Source organism: Toxorhynchites rutilus, chromosome 1 (assembly GCF_029784135.1).
Source record: "Toxorhynchites rutilus septentrionalis strain SRP chromosome 1, ASM2978413v1, whole genome shotgun sequence".
Lineage (NCBI taxonomy): Eukaryota > Metazoa > Arthropoda > Insecta > Diptera > Culicidae > Toxorhynchites > Toxorhynchites rutilus.
Window position 1 is genome coordinate 9125308 of NC_073744.1, and position 27440 is coordinate 9152747.

The window sequence follows — 27440 nt, forward strand, 5'->3', positions numbered from 1 at the left end:
AATTTGTTCGTAGAAATTTAAGGTGTACACTCAATTTTACGATGCCTAGAATAGAGTTTTTTTTCAATTTTTAGGAATAAACAGTTAGCAGAAAACATTTCTCGGAATTTTATTGCACGCACAGGTAGTTAAATGTGTCAGTAATAAATATGCATCAATAGAATCAATGTTTTCAAAATAGTGCATACCAAATAAATAGAAAGTATCGTCAAGTAGCATTTGTACACTCAATTTTGCGATATAAATTGTAATAGTATTTTGCTTTTGAAATCTAGGTAAGGGGCTGTCCACATACTACGTGGACAATTTTAGGGGGGATAGGGGGTATGAAAATGTTCACGCTTGTCCACGGAGAGGGGGGAGGGGGTATAGACTATGTCCACGTGGACACGAAAAATAAATATTTTTTCAAATATAATCACCGATACATTCTAAATTAAATAAAAACTGATCCAAGAATTCAGGAATTTTAAAACTGTTCGCCCATCCTGAGTACTCCGTATTTATCAATAAACGGATTTAGCTGCCTGAGAGTGCTTCATATATTTTTACTAATATCATTAAACTTCTTCACTGAAATCTATATTCTGAAAATAACTCATGTAAACTGTGAGCGACAGAGCTATTTTGTATGATCATATAATTTTATAGTTGCGAGCTGTGCATAGACTTCATAGCTCAAACCTATAAAAAATAAACGATTCCATAATGGTTAAGTTTTCATGATATTACACATATGGTTTTTTGATCAAATATAATTTTCTATAGATTTTGTTCTATCTCGAGAACAGTTAGTCTTAGGATAATAATGTCTGTATAATTTTTCATGCAGAATTTTGTGTAAAATTATTTTCTCGCATTACAGGCAAACCTGTTTTTGTGTGGTTCCTTTTACCGTGGTTCTTCGTTTGTGCGACTCTTTTTATGCGATTTTATTATGACATCGGGTCTTGAATCACACAAATTAATCGCACAAATAATACTATCGCACCTAACAGTCACACAAATGAGAAATCGCTTAAAAAGCAACCGCACAAAAACAGGTTTTCCTGTACTATTCTCGAAAAGGCAGAATTTTTCAAAGTATTGGAATTCCGTCAATTTCTAGGAATTAATATTTACATTTGCGTGAAATGATCCACCACTAGTCGTCAAACTTGAATCAGTTGACCCAGTATTCTATTTTTTTTTTTGAAAATTTCGCAAAATTTCGCAGTTGTAAAACATTTGAATTGATGGATTGAAGTAGCTTTCAGAAGATAAAAACTACTTAAAATTTGTCGTTTTTCAAGGGTTTTCATATTTTTTTATAAATATTATAAAAATAAACTTGATTGTTTCTATCAACAAAATTAAAGCTCTCCAACCCTTCTACAATTCCTTCCTCGTCACTACAATGTTATTCCTATTGTTTTTTTTCCAATTCATTTATTTTTAAGGCTCAATCGCATGAGCTTTGCGGAGCCACTAATTCATGATTTGTTTTTACAGAATTTCAACTTAAATCTATTTTTAGTAGGTTTCGACCGATTACTCGCGGTTTACTCGAGGTTAGAGGGGCAACAATTTTTGTGGGATGGATCAGGTTAGGGATATGGATATGAGGTATCGTTGTCTCAACCGAGAGTTGCCGCACGCACTGTAGCATTGTGCATAAAGACCAGGGATAGCATCTGGTGTTCGACTATCTGTCGAGGGGGGGGCGACGGTGAGATGAGGGGACAAGACAAACAAACTAATAACGAAAAAGAAAAAAAAACACACAAAAGCATTAAATTCTTATGCTAGTCCGTTTCACAAATATATAGATCAACTGCATATAGCAGATGTCGCGAGTTCCCAACACTTATTCCTATTGTTATTATTTACTATTTAAAATGTTCCACAGCAGAAAATTTTCTCATCTTTCAAATGAATGCAAATAAATTCTTCTAAGTAGCGTAATTTTGAATTGGGGTCAATTTAGACAAAAAAATGAGTCTCAAGAAAAATTCAACTTTCACAGTTGAGATTTGAGCTTAATTCCATAGTTGGGAATCAATGTATCATAAGTTGTCTGATGTCATTTTTCCCCGCAAGCACTTTGAAAGTTATCTAGACACTCAATGGAGAATAGGATTTGAAAAATAATAAAATATTTTAAAACGCCTTCAATACCCTCTGAAAATTCTCCGAACTATGGCGGAAAGGTTTTGACTTCGGCTACCGACTAAAGTGCGATTCACATTCAACATCCACGTCACGTTCACGTTCCGTCATGTCACATTGCGTCAATTATTCTCCCATGCAATTCTTATGAAAGCATTCACATACATCGGCAACGGAAAATTCGACTTGCCGTTGGTGGTGTATGTGAATGATTCCATAAGAATTGCATGGATGAATAATTGACGTAACGTGACGCGACGTGACGTGAACGTGACAACATCCACGTCACGTTCAAGTTCCGTCACCGCATATTGCGTTAATTATTCTTCCATGCAATTACTATTGAAGCATTCACATACACCAGCAACGGCAAGTCGAAGTTAATTGACGCAACGTGACGTTTTATGTAAATTATTTCATGTGAATCGCACTTAACACTGCAACACTGTAACAATGCAATTGACAAATGAAACAATGCATTTGTCAAAGCAATAACTGGATCTTGTATAGAACATTTTATAGTTTCCATATTTCCCCTTCGATTTGTTGTGCAATCGTTATGTCATTAAATATTCATAATCCAAAATGAAAGGATAACTTTTCATTCGATTGAGAATATCTCTGTAGTAAAAGGTTCTACTGGAATTCCATACGAATCAAATGAAAGCGAAATACTCAAGTTGACTGGATTATGAGTGGCGTCTTTGTGATATCAACACATTTTTTTTGCAAGTGTTTAGAAAATCGTGAACTATACATTCGAAAATGATTTTAAATCCATTTATTTCTATTCGATTGGAGCTTGCAATCTCAATTAGCAAAGCTCAAGATCAATCTTTGAAGTTGTGTAGTTTATATTCAGATGCGGATTGTTCCTCACCTGGTTAACTTTACATTGCGTGTTTCCGTGTTAGCAAACCAAATAGCCTTTATACCTTCCCTGATAATGGAAAAACAAAAAAATATTGTATACTCACAAATGTTTCAAAATTAAACTCACTAGAACATGTGCTTTGTTATGCCATTCATTTCTCTACCATACAAGAACAATGGGCCACAACATAGCAGGTACAGGGTACAGCAAGTAAAATTTGAAATAAAAACAAACTTAAATTGAATTCAAATGGAATTTAGGCGCAAATCAGTTATTTCCTCAATTATTTGAATTTAAAAAGGAAAAATGTCCACGTGGACAAAGGGGGGTAGGGGTATGAAAATGTCCACGCTTGTCCACGGAGGGGGAGGGGGAGTCTAAAACCGTGCTTTTTCTATCCACATGGTATGTGGACAGCCCCTAACTGAGTATGTAAAGTAAAGGAATTTGAAATCCCAGAGCGTTGCTAATGATGCCAACGGTGCCATGCTGTCTACCGATGCCCTTAACCTGGTAAAATGATAACGTTTGGCTTCTTTGAATCATATTTTCCCCGGTGCATTGTACTTTCCAATCTCACTGGTGAAGTAATTTCTGAATGGGTACAGAACAGAGTTCGGACAAAAGAACATAAACACTAAAACACAAAACACATAAACAAAGAAAAACCGCAGACATTCGACCAGCGAGTTATCTTTTCTTTTTGTTTCACCCGAGACAACCGATCGTGAAAAAATTTCAAACGGTGATTTCCTCGTCAAGAGCGAATTCTGACGCAACAGCGAGTGACGGTTTCAGTAGACGTGCGTTCGATGAACCGCTCAAGACAGAGAGGGAGAGCGAGAGCAGAAGAAAGAGAAAATTCATTATTCAAAATAAAGCCTCGACTGACAGCATGCGCACATGTACTTTTTGATTGAAAATGCATTGGTTAGACAAGAGACTGAGTAATTGTTTATGACTCTTGAATGATTGTTACCTATCGAAACTACCTGTCGGCCATCCATGTTATTATAATAATGAAAACCAACAAATAGGTGCGCTGTCAGTTCATCCGCCATGATTCATCCTCTCAGCGTTGAGCGAAACACGTGCCAATTCGGATAAACAAGGTGTGCTCGCATACAATCTCTCTCTTTCTGCGGTACAACTCCCTTCGGTCTGTATGCTTTTCGCAGATTTTGTTTCGCTTCAGACGAGTTTCAGTTTTTCACAGTTCGTTCGTTGACCACGTCGTCATCTAAATCTTCAACCGTACGTCTGCGCGTTTGTAGTTTTCCCAAGTGTTGTGTGTCTGCTGGAAGATAGTGGAAGTTTTACACTATAGTCCGAGTGATTCTGGTGATAAGATCTGGCAAATTGATAAATTGTGGTGACAAATTAGCGATCGACGTGAATATCTCACACATTTCCGCCCAGTTGACCTTCATCGGCCCGTGAAAGGCAACCGTTTCCTTGGGAAGATATTCAAGTGATTTTATTCTTTTGCCATGGCTGCTTGTGGATGTGGTTGTTGTTTTTGAAGCTGAAGGCACAGAGAAATTTTTGGCAGGCACCAGACGAATAAATAGCGTAAGTAGAAGAAGAAGAAGAAGAGCGTGTGCCCTTGAGCGCTATTTGCGGACACGCGTCGGTCCATTTTCCGAGGGTGAATGACCAAACCATAAATAGTAGCATTTGTTTATTTTTGTGCCCTCGATTATAAAGTTGAGATTATGATTGCGCGAAGATAATTACTAAGTGACTATTATGTGACGGTACTTGACGAATATTTGATGACATTCAACAGTCATTAAAGTATTGTGAGACAATACAGACAGATTCAATGAGGCAATGATCGCGAATAACAGTCATTTACGTGTCACCCACGACACGTAACAAACTGTTTGGCTTTCACACGAGAGAAAGGAAAAAAACAACACAACACTCGTTAAGCCTACCAAAAGTGGAATAATTTTCCCCTGGCAACTGAGCGAGTTACTTATACAATCGAGCTGACGCGCACACGATTGTGTCTGCGGATCACGTTGCTCCCGCCTGACAACGGGTAGCACACAAAGAAGCGCACGAGCACAGCTCCGCACGCACACAGTCGTGCCGTGTGCCCACACCAGTTGAAATAATTTTTTCATAGAATTATTTTTCGCCTTTTGCAGATTATGAGGCCAGCATCTAGTAGTTTCCGAGAACGACAGCGAGCAGTACAGAAGATCCTTGTACCAGCGGCGGCCGCGGCAGCAGTGGATCATTTTCCGGAGCAGAAAATCTTCAACCAGCTGATCATCACAAGTGCCCGAAACAGGAGTCACATCGATCACAAACGGCGTCATTTTCCGTTACGTCCGACACCGCGAAAATCACTCTTATCCGCGATGGACGTTCTACTCTAGCATTCGGAATGGATACGTGAATCTGCTCTGATTAGTGAAGGACACAATTCGCAATAATCACAGTATAAATTCAGATCATTCCCCATATTCAAATGTGTTGAACTGTTGTGAAGAATGTGCGCGCTGTCCTCATTTCACGCTTATTTTCGCTTTTAATTACACCCAAACAAAACCAAAAACAACACCCCCAATCCGAGTGGACTTTGTTCTCAGCAGAAAAGTGTTACAGAAAAACGTGTTGTGACAGTGACATTGGAAGAGAGCGCAATATGTTTTGAAATCGCAAAACGGTTCGCGTGTGTGTGTGTGCGTCTTTTCATTGCTACACCGTTTCAACGGAACCGATCAAGGAAGCGAACCAATAGCGCGCACACTGTCTCTCTCGTTCGATCATTGTGAGGTCGGATTTGCTGTCATAGAAGAACAAAGAATTCGAAGAATGGCCGATAACAACAACAACAATGGTCTCACACAACCGTCGGTGTGGATCTTCGGGTATGGCAGCCTCTGCTGGTATCCTGGGTTCGAGTATGACATCTGTGTTACCGGCTACATCAGAGGTTATGTCAGACGCTTCTGGCAGGGAAATACGACCCACCGGGGAACGGTGGAGAAGGTGAGGATTCTAGACTTGCTATTTTATAACCGCTGGTGGTTTTGTCGGGAAGCCATAGTCTGTGGTGACCTTGACTCGCGTCTATCGGTTACCTGGTTTCATGCTAAACCTCAGACGATCGGTTTCGTTATCGTAGGATCGATTCATTTACTCACATTCCCACCCCAAACCTGATTAACTGATTAAGCATTTTTATGCTAAAGTTTGTGTACGGCATGAAGGAGCACTTAATCCGTATGCAAATAAGATTTAAATCCGTTCCAAAGCTTCGTCTCATATAGACAAATCAATTCGAATGAGATGCTATACATATTCAGCCATTCAATGCCAAACCGATATAGTGGTTCTCAGATTTTCGTCAAAAGTGGTAATTTTGTTCTTTATACCAAAACATTAGACTCGTATTTTTTCATAGGGTGCCAATTTCCATTTAAAGGTGGTCCGAAAAATCATTTTTCCCCTTTTATCCAAAAATTGTTTATTGAAAAGAAATCAACATTTGAACTACTGAACCAATTTAGATGATCGACATATAGAATTGAAGCTAATAATAATAATAATAATAAATATCACACTTGTGGGTAGATTGGGTTCTAGCCGCATAGGTCTATTCTAGTCACATAACGGGTGTTAAATAAAAAATGAGAATTTTTTCAATCACATATAATTTTTTTTTTCTTTTCATCGATTTCAGTATTTTTTATTAATAACATAATGTATTTTCTTCAAAAAAATCGAGGGTTTGTATCCGAGACACGACCGCTAAGGACGTAGGACTACGCAATATTTTTTTAAAATTTGTTGGTTTATCATTTCGGATATTATTTGCGAATACGTCGACAGTTCATAAATAACTCTTTAGTAAAAAGTTCCGGGTATCCTGAAAAAGTTTAATGGCTTGCGTGGTTTTGTAGAATCATTTCGAGAAGCAACGATTCGTTTTTTGCCTTTGCGAGAACAATACACTAACTGGTCATATGTCGTATTTTGTTTCTTTATATCAATGCACGCATTGCACTGAGTATTTAACGAGAGGCATCTTCCGTATATCGCCATTCAACAAGCATCAAACACGCGTCTAACAGATGCACACAGTTGCAGCGATAAACTTCAAGTGAAATATTCGCTAGCGTTCACAGCTCGAGGGGAAACAGAAAACACAACACGAGCAGAATAAGCGACCTTTGTTGTTTCAGGCACAGAAAGATTCTGACAATTTTCTTCAGAGGAGATGCAATACTTATACGCAAGCCACAGCTTACTTACTTCGAAATTATTCTCTTTTCGCTATCCCCCTTCATTGTTTCTATTCTTGTTTTTCTTCTTTTCCTTTATTTGCGGAGACCTTAACTCCAACGATTCATTCATCTCCGACTGTTTCTATTCTAGCGGCTCCTAAGTTGCTCGTTATTGACAGCTCTGTTAGGGAAGCACACAAATGGACAGAACAAATGTATGGGGAAATGGGAATGCTTCCAATTTTCATCAATTCAAACCATATACAGACTACGGGATTGTGGTGTATAGCATATCGAACAAATCTTAGAAAATTTCCGATTTGATTGGTATGCAAATCGTTAAAACCCGCTCGCAGCAAAAACAGTTATTAACATTAACTTTATTTCATAAAAACGTGACCTGTTTTCTGATTTGGCACCCTTAATGTAAGACGTAGTCCTACGTCAAAATGTTAGTGAATGTTTGAGTAAGGGCCGTGGGGTGCTGTTCGACGCAACATTGTCGCGATGCTCTCACAAGAACGTTGTACGGCACTTACGTCCATTTTCCGGACACAATTCCGGATTCTTGTAGTCAGTTGCTTCGTGTCCTTGGCCCTCCAATTACCAGACCGCTCGGTTTAAACCAAGGCTTTGAAATGCCCCGGTTGGAAATGGCGATGTACAACATAACCTTTTTTTCAAACTTGTGCTTGAACTTGTATTTCACTTCAGGCGGTGTGGATGACTTGTCGCTGGAGTAGTAATTATCATTTCCTGGAATATGCGTTTTGGACAGCGGAAAATAGCTTTCGTCGTCCAGAACGAAAGACGTCCCGCGGTATTTTTTGGTCATCCACCGACACTGTGAAACAAAAAAAAAAATTGCATCATTGCTTACATCGAATATGAATTTTGTGGGGAAGAAACAAAAAACAATTTGAAAACACTTACGATTTCGTTATATTTGAGGTAAAAAATACACATGAAACGATTTCGTTATATTTTGAGGTAAAATACACATGAATTCGTTCGAATCAATTCTATCCATTCGAACTTTCGAAAATTAAACAATTCAAACGAATCGCCTATTCTAGTTTTCGTATAAACGAGTTTTTTCATCTGCCTACCAAACGCCACTTTTTTCTTGCGAATCCCGTCCGTTTGTTAAATCAGTATTCACGTTTTTCGGATAATTCGAGTTCAAGTCTAATTGATTCTACTGCTCAATCTATCATAGAAGAAATTGAGTCATTGAGAATTATGAATATGAGTCATAAAGATTATTAATATTCCATTTCGTTTTATTTTTGTGATGTGATGTAATGCCGGTCTTAAGAAGTCCATGAATGATAATCGATGCCACCCTCCTAGTATTGATATCATTTTCGCTGTACAATTGCCCATGTTGCCGCAGCCCGGAAAACACTCGCTTAAGATGTTCGTCACCCCGTCATATATAGGGATTGTTAACCGGTTTTACCGGTAATACCGGATCATTTCTCATTACCGAATTACCGGTAATTTTACAATCGATAACCGGTAATTTCGGTAATTGTTATGTTCACACCATAAATAATATTTGCCTTTATGCCGCTTTGAAATATTACTCGAGAATCGAAATAAGATCAAAAAAACAAAACTGGCAATGTTACGCCGATTCTACGACCTCCGAATTTCAGTTCAAAAAATCGCTGCTCGATCTGAAAACAAAACACAAGATAAGCTTCAGCGATAAAGGAATTGGTTGATGCCCTCGAACCAGTTCTAGTCGCTGTTGAACTACTATTGCGGAAGACGTCAGATTGCAATTTATGTTAGAACAGCTATCGGAGCCACTATCGGAAATTTCGAAGCAGCTTCAAGAAGCCCTGATTGGAAGGATTGTAGAAAGACGTTTCGTATATGCAGATTTGTTCCCGTATATGAATTATCATTCTTCTCGTGATCGTGACACAATTAATTATGACTTTGGCGTCTTCTACCAAACGCCACGGACTGCTTTGATTAAGCAGGCATTTCAAATTGTTCCTGACTTGATCAAATTTGATGATGATAATACTGATTCAATAGCTGGACAACAGGAGGAAAAAAATCCACTGGATGCGAAACCTGCAGTTGAGCATCAAGTAAAAACTTGAACGACGATTGCAACAATCAAAGGTATCAGCCCAAGTTCAACGTCTATAAACGGATTGATGAAAACCCTCGGACAAGAGTTTTCGTACAGAGGGCATCAGAGGCAAATGCATGACAATGGTATTCGGTACTCTTCGTACTGTACGCCCAACATAATGAGATCCGATCTAGATTAGAAGACGACAGAATTAACATTCTCTGTGTCCTTAAGTATTACTTTCATCAACAAAGTAAAGTGTTATTTTAAGTATGTTTTTAGCGGTAATTTACCAGTTTTACCAGTAATGAAATTTTCATTACCGAATAACCGGTTATTGGAATTTTGGCACGGTAATGCAATCCCGAGTCATATACATATATATATACATATATATAAAATCTTCAACTGGACTTATCTATAACTGGGCGTGCGTTAACTGGGATGCAAAGCAGTTATGTATCAATAATAGATGTCATCGGTCATTTGAAGTATGGCTCTTAAAGTCAGAAAATACCTTACTCACATGAAAAAAATATTTTTTTCAAGAATCTCTCAGAAGGTGATAGATGATCATATTTGGTTTTTTCGGGCTCTGATGCCTCTGACTGGCTCTACACAAAAAGCCAATTCTGTTACCTTCATTTGAAGGATGAGACAATTTAGTAAAGGATATAGAAGTGGAACATCTAAATTAGTGGATTTTATTAACTGTTTTGGAAGTGAAAATTTCTATGTTAGTAATTTTTAATGTGTAATTATCAATTTTATTCCAAAAAATCATATTGAACTTGATTAAAGTTCTCAAAGCACTCTACAATTTGTTCTTTGACACCCAACTTCTATCTTTCTTAATTTCGTTGCAATATCGATATAAAGAATGTTTGCTGAAAATTCAAACAAAATGATGAAAAATCAATATATTTACTTAAATTCCACCTTAACGTTCAAAGGTCACATTTTTCCTTGAAACAAGTCATATTTGAAATGTGAAAAAAAAAATTTTTCAAACTATATATAATCAAGTCCAAAATAATCGAATCTGTATATAACCGCGTCCGACCTGTACTTCTACCAAAACTCGTCATTAAAATATAATTATTAGGGGATTATTTTTAGACACAATTCTCGTTCAAGATTTTCCAACCACTTGCAAATAACATGTTTCTTCGTTACATGGAATAAATGTTTGATACAGAAAATATGATAGAATAAACACAGCCCAAAATCGGACAATTCCTTCCTCGAGTTTTGCTCTTATCAACACATTCGGCGATCCATTTTTATTTATATAGACAGAAGAAGAGAGAGGGGAGGAGTGTTGATTCACGATAGAAACCTCCAAATGCCAAATATGGCTCGATTTGCTTGATTAGTTCTCGAGTTATGCAGAAATTGTGTTTCATTTGTATGGCAGCCCCCCTTTAGAGAGGGGAGAGGGGTTTCGAACTATCGTAAGAACCTTCCCGGATCCCAAAAACCCCTACATACCAAATTTTCACGTCGATCGGGTTAGTAATTTCCGAGTCCATACGAATCAGAAAGACAGACAGAAATTCATTTTTATATTAGGCTGTCAAAAAAGTCCTGCGGTATTTTTTTTGAATTTTCATTTGTTCATAAAATTAGTTACAATCATCTGTTTTAAGTCAAATATGCGCCGTTTTGTTCGATGACTTGTTCCCAACGAGATGCCAACTTCATAATACCGCTGTTATGGAAGCTCGCTTCCTTATTGGCAAAAACTCGGATAGCCAATTTTCACAGGCATCTTTTGTGGCTAACTTCTGACTACCTAGCTCGTTCGCCATGGACAAAAACAGGTGGTAGTCACTTGGTGCAAGGTCCGGACTATACAGCGGATGCAAAAGAACCTCCCATCCGAGCTCCCGGAGCTTCTGGCGCGTCACCAAAGAAGTGTGTGGCCTGGCGTTGTCCTGATGGAAGACAATGCGGCCTCTGTTTATCAAAGATGGCCTCTTCTTCATGAGTGCTACCTTCAAGCGGTCCAGTTGTTGGCAGTACAGGTCCGAATTGAGCGTTTGGCCATAGGGAAGCAGCTCATAATAGATTATTCCTTGACAATCCCACCAAACACACAGCAGAACCTACCTGGCCGTTAATGAGGGCTTGGCCACCGTCTGAGCCGCTTCAGCGGGCTTCGACCACGACCGTTTGCGCTTCACGTTGTCGTAAGTGACCCACTTTTCATCGCCAGTCACCATCCGCTTCAGAAACGGGTCGATTTTGTTGCGATTCAGCAGCGATTCACATGCGTCGATACGATCAAAGATGTTTTTTTGCGTCAACGTGTGTGGCACCCTTACATCGAGCTTCTTTGTGAATCCAAGCTTCTTCAAATGGTTAATAACGGTTTGATGACTTATCCCCAGCTCTTGGCCGATGCTACGGCTGCTACTATGCCGGTCTTTCTCGGCTAATTCAGCGATTTTGTCGCAATTTTCGACGACAGGCCTTCCGGAGCGTGGCGCATCTTCGACGACCTCTACACCAGAACGAAAACGTTGAAACCATCGTTGTGCGGTGGAAATGGAAACTGTATCGGGTCCATAAACTGCACAAATTTTATTGGCAGCTTGAGATGCACTTTTGCCTTTGTCATAGTAGTACTGTAAAATATGTCGGATTTTCTCTTTATTTTGCTCCATATTTGCGACACTATAACTCACGAACGACTTAACCAAACAAAACACTGTCAAGGACTATATTATAGCGCGCGAAAATACCTTTCCAACAAGCTATAGTATGACTCGATACAATGAATACAACTAGAACTACGCGCTTACAACGACACCTCGCGGAAATACCGCAGGACTTTTTTGACAGCCTAATATATAAAGATATGAACAATGAAAAAATGAAAATCTTGGCACTGAACATGTAGAAAAAAAAATGAAATATTTCGAATGCTTATAACTTGAGCATTTCTTAATAGATCACAATGATGTTTCCATCAATTGATAGGAAATATTTCTATGCATCTATCACAATCAGGGTTGCCACATTTAATTATGTAAAAATTTTGGAAAAAAAACTTCTATCTGTATTTTTATCAAAAACTAACGGAAAAAAATGGTTTATTTTCATTTTGAGTTTATTTTTTCTGATGGGTTGTTAAAATCGTATCAATACAACAAAATAAATTATAAAAACGTTTTCTCATAATTCTCTAAATTGTGTGATGATTGTACATGGTTTTGTTGAATTTTGTCTAGCAATTTTTCCGTCAATTTCATTCTTTGCTTTCAAAGTAGAGTCCATCATAGTGGGAACCAACCGATTTTTGAATATTATTGTTTTTTGGCAATATTCGCTCAACACACGCTGATGAATGAGAAATTTAAAAAAAATCTTACCAACGACCTTAGCAATAGATACAAAAATTTCCCACCACGCCTTTTGACACCCAACAGTCGGGACCAAGTTATATCTGATTCACTGTAGTAGTCTGAATCCGTTATCCAAGTATTCTCTATTACCTACTTCAACGAATTGAGGCGCATAGAATCAGTGAGATTTGGTAGCTCGACAAAAGTTTGAGGGTTTATCAAGGTCGCAGTTTTGATAGTTGGATCGCTGAAGTCAAATTGTTTGACGAGTTCAATATAGAAGTCCCGACAAATCGATTTGAAGGTCAACTTCCTAGCTGCATTCTTCTTCTTCAGAAAGGATCTGGACAACATTTTTCTAAATCAAGGTGACTCAATGAAGAAAAAACATAATTTATTAGTAAGAAGGTAGATAGAAAAAATACACTGTAATAAATTAAATATTTAAAATTGAGTTTGAGAAAATCTGTAAATTTTGTATCTGGTGGAAATCTGTAATTCTGTATATACAGATTCTGTATCTGAAATTTGGCGAAAAATCTGTAAAATACAGATCACAACGAATACTAGTTTGTCTTTCTTGAGATAAAGAATTGTGTGTCAAGCTAATTCCAAAATTGCCCCATGTGCCACGTTTTGATTGATCCAATTTTTGTTCCTTAAATGGTTCCGACCAAAAGGAGCAATCAGAGTGACAACGGAATATAATTTGGATGCAAGCAAAAAATTATATTGTAAGCCACTCCCCTTGTGATTCTACCGCCAGTCGAATCAAATAAATTTGGCAGTTGCTTTCCTAGAACATCATTCATTCATTCTAACGACATTATTTAATGAATTTATTGAACAGTTAATCATCGAAGACGAAGGAGAAACTCTTCATTCAAACAAACATATCGCTGTATTGAAAGGTTCTACAGGAACGTTATAGGAATCAAGTTAAAGCTGGTTGATAAAGCTAATTGAATTTGCTATTGAATTAGCTGGCAAAAATTGTGTTTGCCCACAAAATCTGAAAGAAGCCGATTTTTTATATCTTCCGATATTTTTGTTCACTACATCTATACACACCAAGATGAAAATGTATTTACAGGGTGTCGACTGCCTTGAAAATCTTTGAAAATCAGGAAATATCAGGGAATTTCGTCACCAATCTGGAAAAAATGAAATTCCGCCAATTAGAATTTTGATAATTGCTGTAATTATAATCTTAATGATACCAAAAAAGTTGTATTTGACTAATTTGGCTCTCTGTAATTTTTTCAGTATATGTTGTTTGTTCTTGCCTGTAGGTGAACTTAGTGCTTCCGAAGGGTAAACAACGCAAAACTAGACAGTTATCAAATTCGCACTGTTTTTACTGGCATTTGGCATCAATATCTGGAGTTCAGCTTCAACCAATTCCATTCCTTTTTCCTTCTTCGAAAACTAATCGAAATCTCCGCTCTGCTGGAAAAGAAATGGTTGTATTGAGGAGAATGTTTCATGACAACAAGAAAGCTGAGAAGGTCTAACTAGGGCGTGATAAAATGATCTTATGATGATGTTTGGCTTGACAAACTTTGTAAGCTGTACAGTAGAACCCCGATTTTCCACGAAATAGTCTGGCAGAGTCACCGCGAATAACGAAAATCGCGGATATCGCGATAAACGACTAAATTTATGGTGCCAACACGAAATAAATATATGAAAACTATGGTTTATCAATACAGAGGATGTGCACCAGTGGTCAGACAATGTGAAAGCTATGATCAATACAAAAGAGCAAGTGCCTAATTTTCACTGACAATTTTCGGGAAGATCTTCAGAATTACTATGGAACTCGCCTTCGCGGGTAATCGGGGTTTTACTGTACTTTCTCGTTGGTTTCGACGAGTCTTTGAACAAATTACAAAGAGGCTACAGATCGATCTGAATGTCAGATTTTGGGATGTAGAAAAGAAGGAGTTGGTAAATCGTTACATGACGTTAATGTTCTTGAACGTTCTCAAGCATCAAAAATCAACTTCTTCTTGTGTCGATAGACGGTAGAAACGTGAATTGGTAATATCACGGGAGCTGCAACTGGTCTTTCACAACGGAGAAGAAAAACTCTTGAATTTGGGTAACTTCAGATTGCATATTTTACACGGTTCATCGAAGGATTGATGGATTCAAAAAACTTTACGACAAAATTTTACGACAGACAAATCTTGAAATTTCGTCTGAGATGCGAAGCACTTGTTTTCAAGCTTATGAAGCGTTGATGCTTTTTTGATCTTGCCGTCATTGATTACGATGAAGAAATAGGAAAGAAAACAATTCGCGAAGCTTTTGACTATATTGATACTTGACGGATTTTAGGCATATCAGGAGCCCCAGCAGACTTATTACTGAAACAATATTGCTAGCAACATAAACAAGTTTGCTCACTATGATCCGAAAGATGAACGATTGGGGCGTTTTTGGGAAGGACAGGTTTACGGAACTTTTTACCAAAAATGACCTTCTATCTCTCGTGTCGGAATCCCAAAGTTGAGAGGGCGGGAAAGCTAGGGGCTACGAAAAGCAGAACCGAAATCTCTGGAGGTAAAACGAAGAAAATTTTGGAAAACGCACAGAAGGGAGCCGAAAGATGGCAAGAAAAAATGGGTGGGTTATATCTATGATATAACCGCAAGGTTGACGTGGGACTATCTTAGCTTAGTAACCATTTGTATGTATTGATTGCAGTTTGCATATATTTGCAATGGCGATTTCCCCAGACACCTTGGTTTAGAAGTCTTTATAGGTAATCAGATTTCAGTCGGAACAAAAATACTCCCGACCTGCATGAATTTGCAATCCCAATTTCCCTGGACACCTTGTTTCTGAAGCCTGTGTTGAGGAAACATATTTTAGTCGGAACAAATTGCCCTCGACTTGCATGTATTAGCAATGCCAATTTTCCCTCGCTCCATGGATTTGAAGTCTGTGGTAGGGAAACACATTTCAGTCGGAACAAAAATGCCCCCGAATTGCATGTATTTGCACTGCTAACTTTCCCACGCTCCTTGGACTTGAAGTCTGCGTTAGGGAAACGCATTTCGGTGGGAACAAAAGCTGCCCCTACTTTCATGTATTTGCAATGTCGATTTCGCCAATGCTGCTTGGTTTTGAAGTCTGTGTTAGGGAACATATTTCGGAGAGAACAAAAGTCCCCCTACTTTCATGTATTTTCGATTCCGATTTCCCCAACGCTGCTTGGTTTTGAAGTCTGTGTTGGGGAAACCGTAAATCGGGCCAATCAAAACGAGGCAGTTAGGGCGTTTAGATAACGCTTAACATTTTACAGTTATTCAATTATTTATCTAATGAAAAATGACATTTTATTAATTGCGATAGATGCGTAGAAATATTCCCTATCAATTGATGCAAACATCTTTCCGATCCAGTAGAAAATGTTCGAGTTATAAGCATTCGAAATCTTGCATTTTTTCCTGCATGTTCAGTGTTTATGTTTTCATTTTACCCCCCATATATTCCGGTTATACGTAGTCCCACGTCAAAAGCATTTCGTTAAAATCGTTAAAGTTCCATGTAATTGATCCTAATCAAAACGAAAATAACTCATTCTGTACTAGTATTCAAAACTTTTTCAACATAACTTTGAACAGTATTAGTAAATATTTTTTTAATCTTTTACGACGCTTCCCAGTCGTCGTTTAACTCAATTAAAAATCACAAACAATTCATTCATTGGAAGATATCGACAGACTTAATTTCATTGTTTAAACTAATTAAATCTTTTAGGAACTTCAGCTAAAGTACTAGTAGAGAATTTGATTACTAGTCTATATCTGGATTTTTTTTCGGGTTTTGAATCGAAACCCTGTTTAAAATTATGTACATCTCATCTTTATGCGTTCATTTCATATTCAAAAAAAATTTATGTGTAATGAAACGATCGGCAATTACTTTTCGGCGACCCAAAACAATATACAGACATTAATCTGGGCATTGCCCCAATTTGCTTGATTCATTCCAGCCGGGCCGTGTAGCAACCTTGATTGAAGACAAAGATGTAAGTATACATTCCCAATTCCACCCTCACGAATCATCCGTTCATGAAATTCCCCCTCTTTTCCACTCGTTCCACAGGGTATTACCTGGGGCTGCGCGTTCAAGGTGACCGGCAGCCTGGCGCTCGACTATCTGAAGCAGCGCGAGTGCACCCTCGGGGGGTACGCGACGGACTACATGAAATTCTTCCCACGCGTTGCGAGCGAACATTCCGGCCTCAGCGGAGAGGCTTTCCATGCGCTCGTTTACATAGCCACCCCCAAGAATGACCTCTGGATCGGGGAGGAACCGATGGTGGAGACGGCACGCCACATCGCCGAATGTCGTGGACCGACCGGACACAACGTCGAATATCTGGTTCGATTGGCGATTTTCATGCGCGAGGAGCTGCCGGGTGCATCGGATGATCATTTGTTTGAGTTGGAAGGGCTGGTCCGGAGATTTGTAGCGGAAGCGAACGTACCGATCGGTAGTTTGCTGGGCAACGAGCCACGCCGGATACGGAGAGATGCGCACGAATCCGTCCGGCGGCACGTTTCGTTCGAGTTTACCTCGCGGGTGCCGGAGAAGAAGCTGAGATGTTTGAATATCTAAATTTTAGACCGCCCGAAATGCGCTAAGTTCCTTGTTAAGTATTTGTGAACCATCACTTTAAGCTTCTTGTTTTTGTATTGAAACGATTAAACGCTAGTTTATTTTGACTTGTCGAAAATCACGCGCAAATTGATATTTATGTAATCTTTTTTGATGCTAGATTACCAAAAAGGATGCGACAATATAGGTTAACATGCCAAAACAATTATTATCAACTATTTCTAAATAGGACAGCTTACTATATATGATAATAAAATAAATGTTGACCTCAAGCTTTTACTCATCTAATGAAATTTACAACTGGTCTTATTTTTGTTTTGTTGAACTGTGGAATTTATCACAATTGCAAGCTCAACTCCTCCATGGGCTCTAGCTTCTAACAAAGGGTGTACTGGAAGATATACAAGGTACTCAACAAGTCGAGTGTCTTCTTGTGATCAATTTCCCAAAGGTGCTTCTATTCATTCTTCCGGAAACCATAGGCGAAGTGTTCTGAACCATGTTAAGTATGATTCATTTTTTAAAACAGGTCATCAAAGTTCTAAACAATCATATCTTAACCCTTTAACCCTTTAACGGGTACCGGCATCTATATCAACGATTTTATTTTTCTTCTCTTCTTCAACAATAAATTATCACTTCTAACCTTATGTGGTAACTTGTTCTGATGTCTAGCTGATTTTTGACCGCAAAAAAATCAAAAACTGTTCATTTTGGAGCTTTTTTTGTGTTAACAACTCCCTATTTAGAGCAGCAAGAGAACATTTCCCGTAAAGTTATTGAAAAACAGTCATTTTGTTGAAGTTTCCAATACATATGAACTGTTTAGGACCTGTTGAGTCTGATCATGAATTTTATTAGTTGTTTTTGTTGAAACTAACATCAAAATTTCAAATACAAACAACATTTTTACCATCGAGTGTTTTCCGCTGTCAGGTGGCAACTATATCGCCACCAATATTTTACGCTAACCGAGCAGTGGCAACTATATTGTCACCAATTTTTTCAATGTTTTTGGTTGTTGTGCGTATTGAAAAAAAATATTTTGTGTATTCTAGCATCTGAACATGTCCTTGTATTGGAGTTTGCGTTGATTACATGCCTAGTTCTCACGGCCCGTTAACCCTTTAACGGGTATTGGCAATTATATTGCCACCAACAAAAAATATCCTTTTCGCTGCACTTGGAATATTATTTCAATATTTTACTTATCCGAAATCTTCTAAAGGTATCAGGCAATATTCCATTTTTTTGGGCTGCTAAAAATGTACGATTTTAATTTGGGAGTCATTTTTATATATCAAAACCACGATTTGAGAGCGCCGGCAGAAAGTTCTGTTTAAATTCGTTAAAAATGCAACAAGTTGAAAAGTTTTTCAATGTAAACGTAATGTCTTATATTTGCTTTATACTTTTATTCAAAAAAGGTTTTATTCATTTCTCGTCACTCCACGCGTGCATCCGCGTCGAGTGTCATACAAGAACTCTCTTAATGCTAGTTACATGTGTCTTAAGCTAACTTAGCCAACAGTTTGTGGAGAGTTTCATTGGGAGGAGCCAAGTCGATTTCAAAGGGGAATAGCCAATCAATCGAATGCAGTGTTCGATGTGAATGGTGTCAAGAAATAAAATTGCTTACTGCGCTCATAAGCGCGCATATCGATTTCATGGGAAATCGTAAAGTGTCACGACGACTTTGTGTACGGTCGCGTATTTAATCAGAATAGAACTGGGTTTGTTTTGGTTTCTGGTTTATTGCCTTTAGCTGCGCGCGACATGATGTAAGGGTGCATTCATATCGCCCGCGCATGTTGGCATGGACGAATGTGGGAGAAAAACAATTAACGAAATAATGCAGTTGCGCTTGAGGAATGTTTCGTGGGAATCGTAAATTGAAGTGACCACGCATGAGTCATTTATTTTGAAACAATCAACTGCTTAAGAGGAGAAGGATAATTTGTATATTGGGAGTTTTAAGATGGACTTTGGAACGTGGTTTGAAATCATACTACACCATCCCTCTTTAAGAGAATGATGTAATGCAATGGAATCATTCTTAGTATTCAGATTATGGATTAATTATTCCTTGGCTTCTCTCAATGTTACAAATATTTTATAGACTTTTTATAGGTTTCTAAACTTTTATTTTCCAAAGCTGTTGGTATATTGTAAACAATGGTATGTGGTTTTGTATAATATTGGTAATTTGATATATTTCTAAAGATTTCTATAAATAATTGTAATATAATTGGTTTTTGCGAATGAAGTAACTTCTCTAAAAATGAATGTTGTTTGATTTTATATTTTTATCAATCTGTTTTTGTGTACTGTCTGTGTATGTTCTGTTTTGGGGTTCTGAATCCTGCAGTTTGTATCTAGTATTTCTTGAACTATATATGGTCCGTCATAGAATGGATCAAGTTTTCTTCTGTTTTCTATTTTTAGATAAACTTTGTCGTTTACTGTTAAATGAATTGGATTAATGACATTTTCTGAGTTTTTTGCTCTTTGAATTTTCTGCTCAATTAATTTGGTTCTTGCTATTTCATTAGATCGTTGTAATTTAAATTTTAGTTCTTTACTATATTGTTCAAAATTATATATTGGTTCAGTTCCTTTTTCAAATAATTCTTGTGGTAATTTAGCTTTAGTTCCAAAAATTAATTCATGAGGGGTAAATTCATGGTGTGAATGTGGGGTTGTGTTATAATTGAAAGCATAGAATTTTAACCATTCATCCCAATCCGTTTGATGTTCGTTAACGAAAGATCTCAGATATTCATTTAAACATCTATGATTTCTCTCTAACGATCCAATCGTCTGGGGGTGATAGGCTGTACTAAATTTTTGTTCAACTTTAAGCGTTTTACAGATCTGTTCAAAGACTTCGTTATTATACTCAGTTCCTTGATCAGAACGTAAGGTTAAAAATGTTCCGTAAGTTAAAATAAAATTGTCTACTAATGCTTTAGCAATTACGTTTGCTTCTTTAGTAGGTACTGGAATTAATACGACATATTTCGTTAAATCGCATTGAATACTAACTGCATATCTATTGTTGTTGTTACTTTTTGGTAATGGTCCAACTGTATCTATTGAAATACTTTCGAATGGGTGATTTGGTGTTGTAGTAACTACTTGTTTTTCTTTTGTATGCTTTATGACTTTGTTTCGTTTGCATAATTCACAGGCCTTGATGAATTCTGCAATCGATCTTTTCATATTGCTCCAATTATACACTTCTCTAATTTGAAGGTACAACTTATGTTGACCAATGTGACCTCCTGTAGGGGTGTTATGGTAATCATTCAATACTTTTTGGATGTCTTTTATTTTTGTTAAAAACATTGGTGGATTGTAAATAATAATTTCTATTGAATACACTTGAGTATTCGCTAATATTTTAAAGTTTTCAATTGATATCATTTTAAATATTTCGTCTTTTGTCGACAGCGCTAATTTCTTTTGGTTCATTTTAATCATTGTTTCTTCTATTTTCAGAAGTGCAGATTCTAATGTCTGACTTCCATGTAAAATTTGTTGATGCACTTGGGCAATAATTTTATTGTTTTTCTTTAAATAAAATATCATTCCATATTTGTCGACGCGTGTTTCGAGTTTAATTAATTTCTTCGTTTCTGATGGATTATTTGTCATGTACGTAGAGAAGTGATCAGTTTCTCGTGGTACAGAAATTTGATTATCAGATGTTTTCATATTTGAATTATTTTTCGAATTACGAGTCATCGCTCTTGTGCTTACTCCTAATATATTTAAATTTTTTAATTCATCAGAGGAGGTTACTATTCTTGATAAAGCATCTGCTCCTACATTTGATTTTCCTGCTATGTATTCAATTGTAAAGTCATATTCTTCTAGATCAAGACGCATTCTAGTTAATTTTGAAGTTGGATTTTTCATACCGAATAAGAAAACTAACGGTCTATGATCCGTTTGTACTAAAAATTTTCTACCGTACAGGTAAGGTTTGAAGTAATTAATAGCCCAATGTATGGCTGTTAATTCTTTTAGAATCACTGGTTTATTCTTTTCACCAGGTGTAAAAGTTTTGCTTGCAAAAGCTATTGGTAAATTTCCATGTTGTGTTTGTTGAGACAATACAGCTCCACAACCTATATCTGAAGCATCTGTTGTTAATATAAATTGCTTCGTAAAATCTGGATATTGTAATAATCTTGGTGACATTAATGAATTTCTTAGAGTGTTGAATGCATTTTGACAACTATTGGTCCATATAAATTGTGAATTTTTCTTCAATAGTTGATTAAGGGGATTTGCTATTAATGCAAAATTTGGTACGAATTTACGATAATAATTACAAAATGCAACGAATCTTCTAACTTCGTCTGCATTTTTAGGAACTGGATAATTTTGAATAGTTGAAAATTTGGAATCATCTGGTAACATGCCATATTCTGTTATTTTATGACCTAGAAAGGTAACTTCAGTGCTAAAAAATTTGCATTTCTGCGCATTTAGCTTCAAATTGTAATATCTTAATCTTTCAAAAACTTGATTTAGATTTGAAATATGATGGTTTACAGAACATCCTACGACTATAATATCGTCGATGTAAATGAAAGCTAATTCTGGGGTTAAACCAGCCATTGCAATTGTCATCATACGTTGAAAACTGTTTGGACTTATATTCAATCCAAACGGTAATCTTGTATATTGATAATGTCCGTTTTGTGTTGAAAATGCCGTAAATTTTCTAGACTCATTGTCCAAAGGTATTTGATGAAAACCTGACATGAGATCTAATGTTGAAAAATATTTTGCTCTGCCAAGTTGATCTAAAATATCGTCAATTCTTGGTAGAGGAAATTTGTCTGCTAAAATTTTTTTATTTAGTTGTCTAAAATCAACGACTAAACGCCATTTTTTGTCATTATTTTGGGATTTTTTCGGTACTAGAAGTATAGGAGAGTTGTATGGTGAAACTGAAGGTTCCACTATATTACTCTCTAACATTTTGTTTACCTGTTGATTAATTTCGGTTTGTTGCGCATGAATCGTCTTGTAATTAGGAATATATACAGGAACTTTATCACTTAGAACAATGTTCTGTGAATAGAAATTGTTTTGAGTAACATCCTCCTCTGGAAGACAAAATATGTCTTGATAATCATTAATTAATTTTTTAAATTTATCTTTAGCATATGGAGGAATTTTGTCCGTGTTTATGCTTTTAAAAATCTCTTCGGATCTCTTATTATTAATATTTTTGGTATTTACATTAAGAATAGAATAATCGTTTAAAATACTTAATGTAGGCTTAAATTTAGAATAATGTATGTACAAAGGTTTATTCGTAGTATTTACAAATTTTACATAAGGCTTTAAAGGTGAAATTATAGTGTTACCACAGAAAACTCCTGGGTAAATTTCTTCTGAATGGACTACCATATCCTCTCTAATGTTTAAATATGGTATCCTTCTGATAACTTCACTACGACTTGGTAGCATGAAGCCTTCATTTAAGTTGTCTTCTATTGGTACTGAAATTTGTATATTGGCTATATTAAATGTAAGTAGCCAATGTTCATAATCTATTAAACATTTATAATTTATTAAAAAATCTCGACCTAGAATACCATCAGCCGTAATTGGTAAGTCTGCGGTAACTAGGTGAAAATCGTGATTTAAAGTTAATGTATTATTAAAGCATAAAGATGTATTTGTTAAACCTAATGTTTCTACACTATTTTCCGTAATGCCGGTTAATTTAATCTTATTGTTAGTATTTACATGTTGATTTGGGAGAATATTTCGTGCTTTGAACAACGAAATATCTGCACCGGTGTCAATGATCAAGTTGCATATTTTATTTCCAGTCATGTGCACTTTGACTTGGATAAAATTTGATGCATTTAAATTTAATGTCAAAATCGGTATGCCTGTCCGTAACAATTGTTCAGTTAGTCGACATCTGTTAGCAATTGTTACTGGTTGGCTAAAAAATAATCGGTATTTGCTTGATTGTTCCCATTATTTGCAATATTGTTGTTGAACGGTACCATAGCTTGGCAAGTATTATCTGATTCGTTTTGTGGGTGAAATCCATTATTGTTTGCATGATTATTCAGTCGAGGAATGTCTTGCTGATTTACTACGTACATTCTCGCTGGTACATTATTTCTATTGAAATTTCTGTTAACGTTTCTGTTTTGATTTTGATTGAAATTTCGTTGAAAAGGGTATTGTTGTAAATTTTGATTGAAATTTGGTTGTTGTCGGGAATTTTGGATTGAATTTCTATTAGTAGGATACTGATGGTTAATGGGATATTGTCGGTTGAGGTTTCTATTGAGGTTATTTGGATATCTTGCTTGATATCTTCCATGGAAATAATTTCTTTGATTATTTCTTTCATAAACCATAGGGTTTCTGTAATTGAAATTTCGGTTTGTGTTATAATGATTTGGTTGTCTAGCCTTAATCGACTGCAGTACGACTGCGTTTGAATCAGTATTGTCCTTTTCATTTTCTACCATTACGTTGATGGCCTCTTGTAAATTGTCGAATTTGCCAATTTTCAGCATCATTTTGGTCTCTCTGTTGGGTGTTTCTTTGATAAGTGTTTTGATCGCTACCTTTTGAGACATTTTCCTTGCGACTGTGTCGGGAATTTGTTCTCTTATATAGGTATCTTTGAGCTTATCTGTCAATTCATCGAGTTGTTTAGTGAATTTCTCGATTTCATTTGTCGATTTGAGTCTCAAATTCATCAGATTAGCTAAGGCTATGTCTGAATTTGATTTCTCTTCGCAATTTGTTTGGATTTTTGCGACTATTTCGTCATAATCCGTTGGAGATATTGAGAATAAATTTCTCGCTTTTCCAGTTAATTTTGTTAGTATAATTTGAATTGCGGCTGCTTTGCTTTCGATTGGAACTATGGTCTTTGCCAAGTTCACCGCGTCTATAAATGATTTAACACCACTTGCGTTTCCGTCATAAGTGGGTATCAGCGTTGCTAATTCAGCGGCTGTTTTAATATTAAGAGCCATGTTGGATACTTTGTGTATTTTAATATACCAAATTAAAATTTTTGTCAATATTTTAAATTTAATTTTTCTTTGTTTTAAATTAATTTCACTTTTCACTCTCAATAGTGAATCGTCAGTGCTTAATTTATAGGGTTTTAGTAAACCACTTGATTTACCAAGTGTCTCTGGTTCACTATCGTATTCCCTTTGTATTACTTCTGATTCATCTAAAATTTTGATGGCCTTCTGATATATTTGTTTCAGTGCACCATAAGTTTCAACTTCGTCATTCCAGACTGAAGCTCCAAGTCTATACTCGAAAGATTTTAGTATTGTTCGATATTTGGCTAAGTTTTCTTGTAACTGTTGCCTTTTGACTTCAATATTATGTAAAGTTCTTGGTCTGTTTTTATTTTTGTTCAAATTCTGATATCCCTTTTTCAGATATGATTCAATTTCTTTGAGTTGTTCCATTTAGGAAGACTCATTTTTATTCATAAATTCTCAGAATTTTATCTTTTCGGACTAATGATAAGAACAAATTTGCGAAAAAATATATATATTATTTTATTGATTATTTTTCATTTGCCTTCTATTCCCTTTTTGCTTCGGCCAATCTTTGTCGTCTTCTCTCTTTCTGGCCGGGAAGTTTTAGCCACGTAATCGGATCACATCCGGGTAATTCATCTATTCTGTCTAGTAATTCTTCATACGATTCGAGTTTAGTATTTTCTCCAAATACTACTATATCAGGTGCGAAAGCTCCTTCGCCCTTTCCTTTGCTTACATCGGCTAATAATTTCAGAAAATCTTCAAAATCGTCTTTAATCATTTTTATAAGATTTTTGAAGTAGAGGTAAAAAAAAATAATATATAATTTTCGTTATATTATTTTCTTATGATATTATTTCTTTGCTGTAATTTTTGTATATTAAGTTATTCTATTAGCGGCCATTCATATATAGTCTAAAGCTTTAGGCAATTGATGCCATAGTTTGTGCCGACTGTGCAGCTTTCAGTGCTTCTTTACGTACACACTGCTTATAATTCTTGTATAGTTTAATGAAAGCAAATATTAATAAAATCGCAAGTATAATCCATAATAATAACTCTTGCGTTTCGTGGAATAAAGTGTGTTGTTCCACGTGGTTTAGGATATTTACTTGTGGGTCTCCTGTATTTTGAATAGTTTTCTTGTCAAACAGGCCCATTTCTACTTTCTCGAAGCATATTCAATTAATTACATGCATTGTTTTTCATTATGCGTTATACATTATAGTCATTGGTAAATGTATCGAAATTTATTGTTTCTATACCGAATATATTATTATCAAAACTCATTATTTGGAAATAATTTTTATAAATACTTTGTAACCGAGGGTATGTAATTCGAACACTTCATAAAGAAACATATAATCATTCTAGCCTATGCGTTCAGTTCGATAAGTGCTGTACGTTTTATTTTGATATACATCAGTTTCAATTGCTTACTTCATATCGTCGGTTTCATTCCAGATTTAGCTCCTTCTGCTCTCTGTTGGTCCCGCCTGTCAGTTCCTTATTGCTGACAATGGTCTCGCCTTCCGATGTTCCTGCTTCTGTTCATTTATCTTCGCGTTACACTTTCCGCTGCTGCTCTTGCTGTTTCTCCTTATTAAGGTTAACTTTTCATTTTATTCACATGGGAAAATAAGTTGTCTCTGTTGATTTTCTCCCAGCACTTTTGGTTTGATCTTCATTGAAATTATTTTCGTAAGGAGTTTTTTTTTTTATTTTGTTTCCCTCCTATTCAGTGTCAGTATTTATATTACACCGCTTTTCTGGCACTTTTCCGATCACATTGTTTGTAACACTTTTTGAATTTCTCCCAGCACTATTTGTTTAGATTTCGCTATTGTTCCAATGTTTGCTGTTCGAATTATCACTCGCCTGTTGGCACGACACTTAATATTCACTATTTAAGCTTGTCCAGTTGTCCATAATAAATATATATTTCATATATATTTTTTTTTTTCAGTCTGCGCTAAAGTTGATTACACAAACTTCGGGGATTTTTCTCCCTTTCCTTAACTTTTCTTCTCATACTTTTATTTTGGCTTTTCCATTGAGCTGTGGCGGTAATTGCACTCAAGTTTACCACTCGCCATGTAATTATATAGTTTATATTGTAATGCCAATAATATTGTTCACATCACCAATATTGTTCATCACACGCGGCCTTGTACTTATTTTCAATATTCTTCACATAAATCACTTCAGAAGATTGCAGGTTTAATTTCACGGTCGCCATGTCTTATATTTGCTTTATACTTTTATTCAAAAAAGGTTTTATTCATTTCTCGTCACTCCACGCGTGCATCCGCGTCGAGTGTCATACAAGAACTGTCTTAATGCTAGTTACATGTGTCTTAAGCTAACTTAGCCAACAGTTTGTGGAGAGTTTCATTGGGAGGAGCCAAGTCGATTTCAAAGGGGAATAGCCAATCAATCGAATGCAGTGTTCGATGTGAATGGTGTCAAGAAATAAAATTGCTTACTGCGCTCATAAGCGCGCATATCGATTTCATGGGAAATCGTAAAGTGTCACGACGACTTTGTGTACGGTCGCGTATTTAATCAGAATAGAACTGGGTTTGTTTTGGTTTCTGGTTTATTGCCTTTAGCTGCGCGCGACATGATGTAAGGGTGCATTCATATCGCCCGCGCATGTTGGCATGGACGAATGTGGGAGAAAAACAATTAACGAAATAATGCAGTTGCGCTTGAGGAATGTTTCGTGGGAATCGTAAATTGAAGTGACCACGCATGAGTCATTTATTTTGAAACAATCAACTGCTTATGAGGAGAAGGATAATTTGTATATTGGGAGTTTTAAGATGGACTTTGGAACGTGGTTTGAAATCATACTACAGTAATGTTTAGGATCTACTGTGTAAGGCAATGTAGTTTTTTTTCAAAAAAATAAATGGTGCATTTGATGAAAAATTCTAATTTTTATTTTTTTCCTTTGAAACTCTATAAAAAACAGGTTTTTTCGCTGCACTAAAGGGTGTGTCACATCAAATGGCATCACGGAAAAAA

At 36.4% G+C, this 27440-nt stretch overlaps 1 protein-coding gene across 1 annotated transcript; it reads left to right on the plus strand.

The window, feature by feature from the left end:
• Positions 1-4161: 4161 nt before the first annotated feature.
• On the plus strand, positions 4162-17646 carry LOC129762299 (glutathione-specific gamma-glutamylcyclotransferase 1). The gene is made up of 4 exons (XM_055760444.1): positions 4162-4594; positions 5179-6028; positions 16718-16753; positions 16831-17646. Exons 2-4 carry the CDS (start codon positions 5852-5854, stop codon positions 17344-17346), a joined length of 729 nt encoding a protein of 242 aa, XP_055616419.1. The 5' UTR covers positions 4162-4594; positions 5179-5851; the 3' UTR covers positions 17347-17646.
• The last annotated feature ends 9794 nt before the right edge of the window (positions 17647-27440 follow it).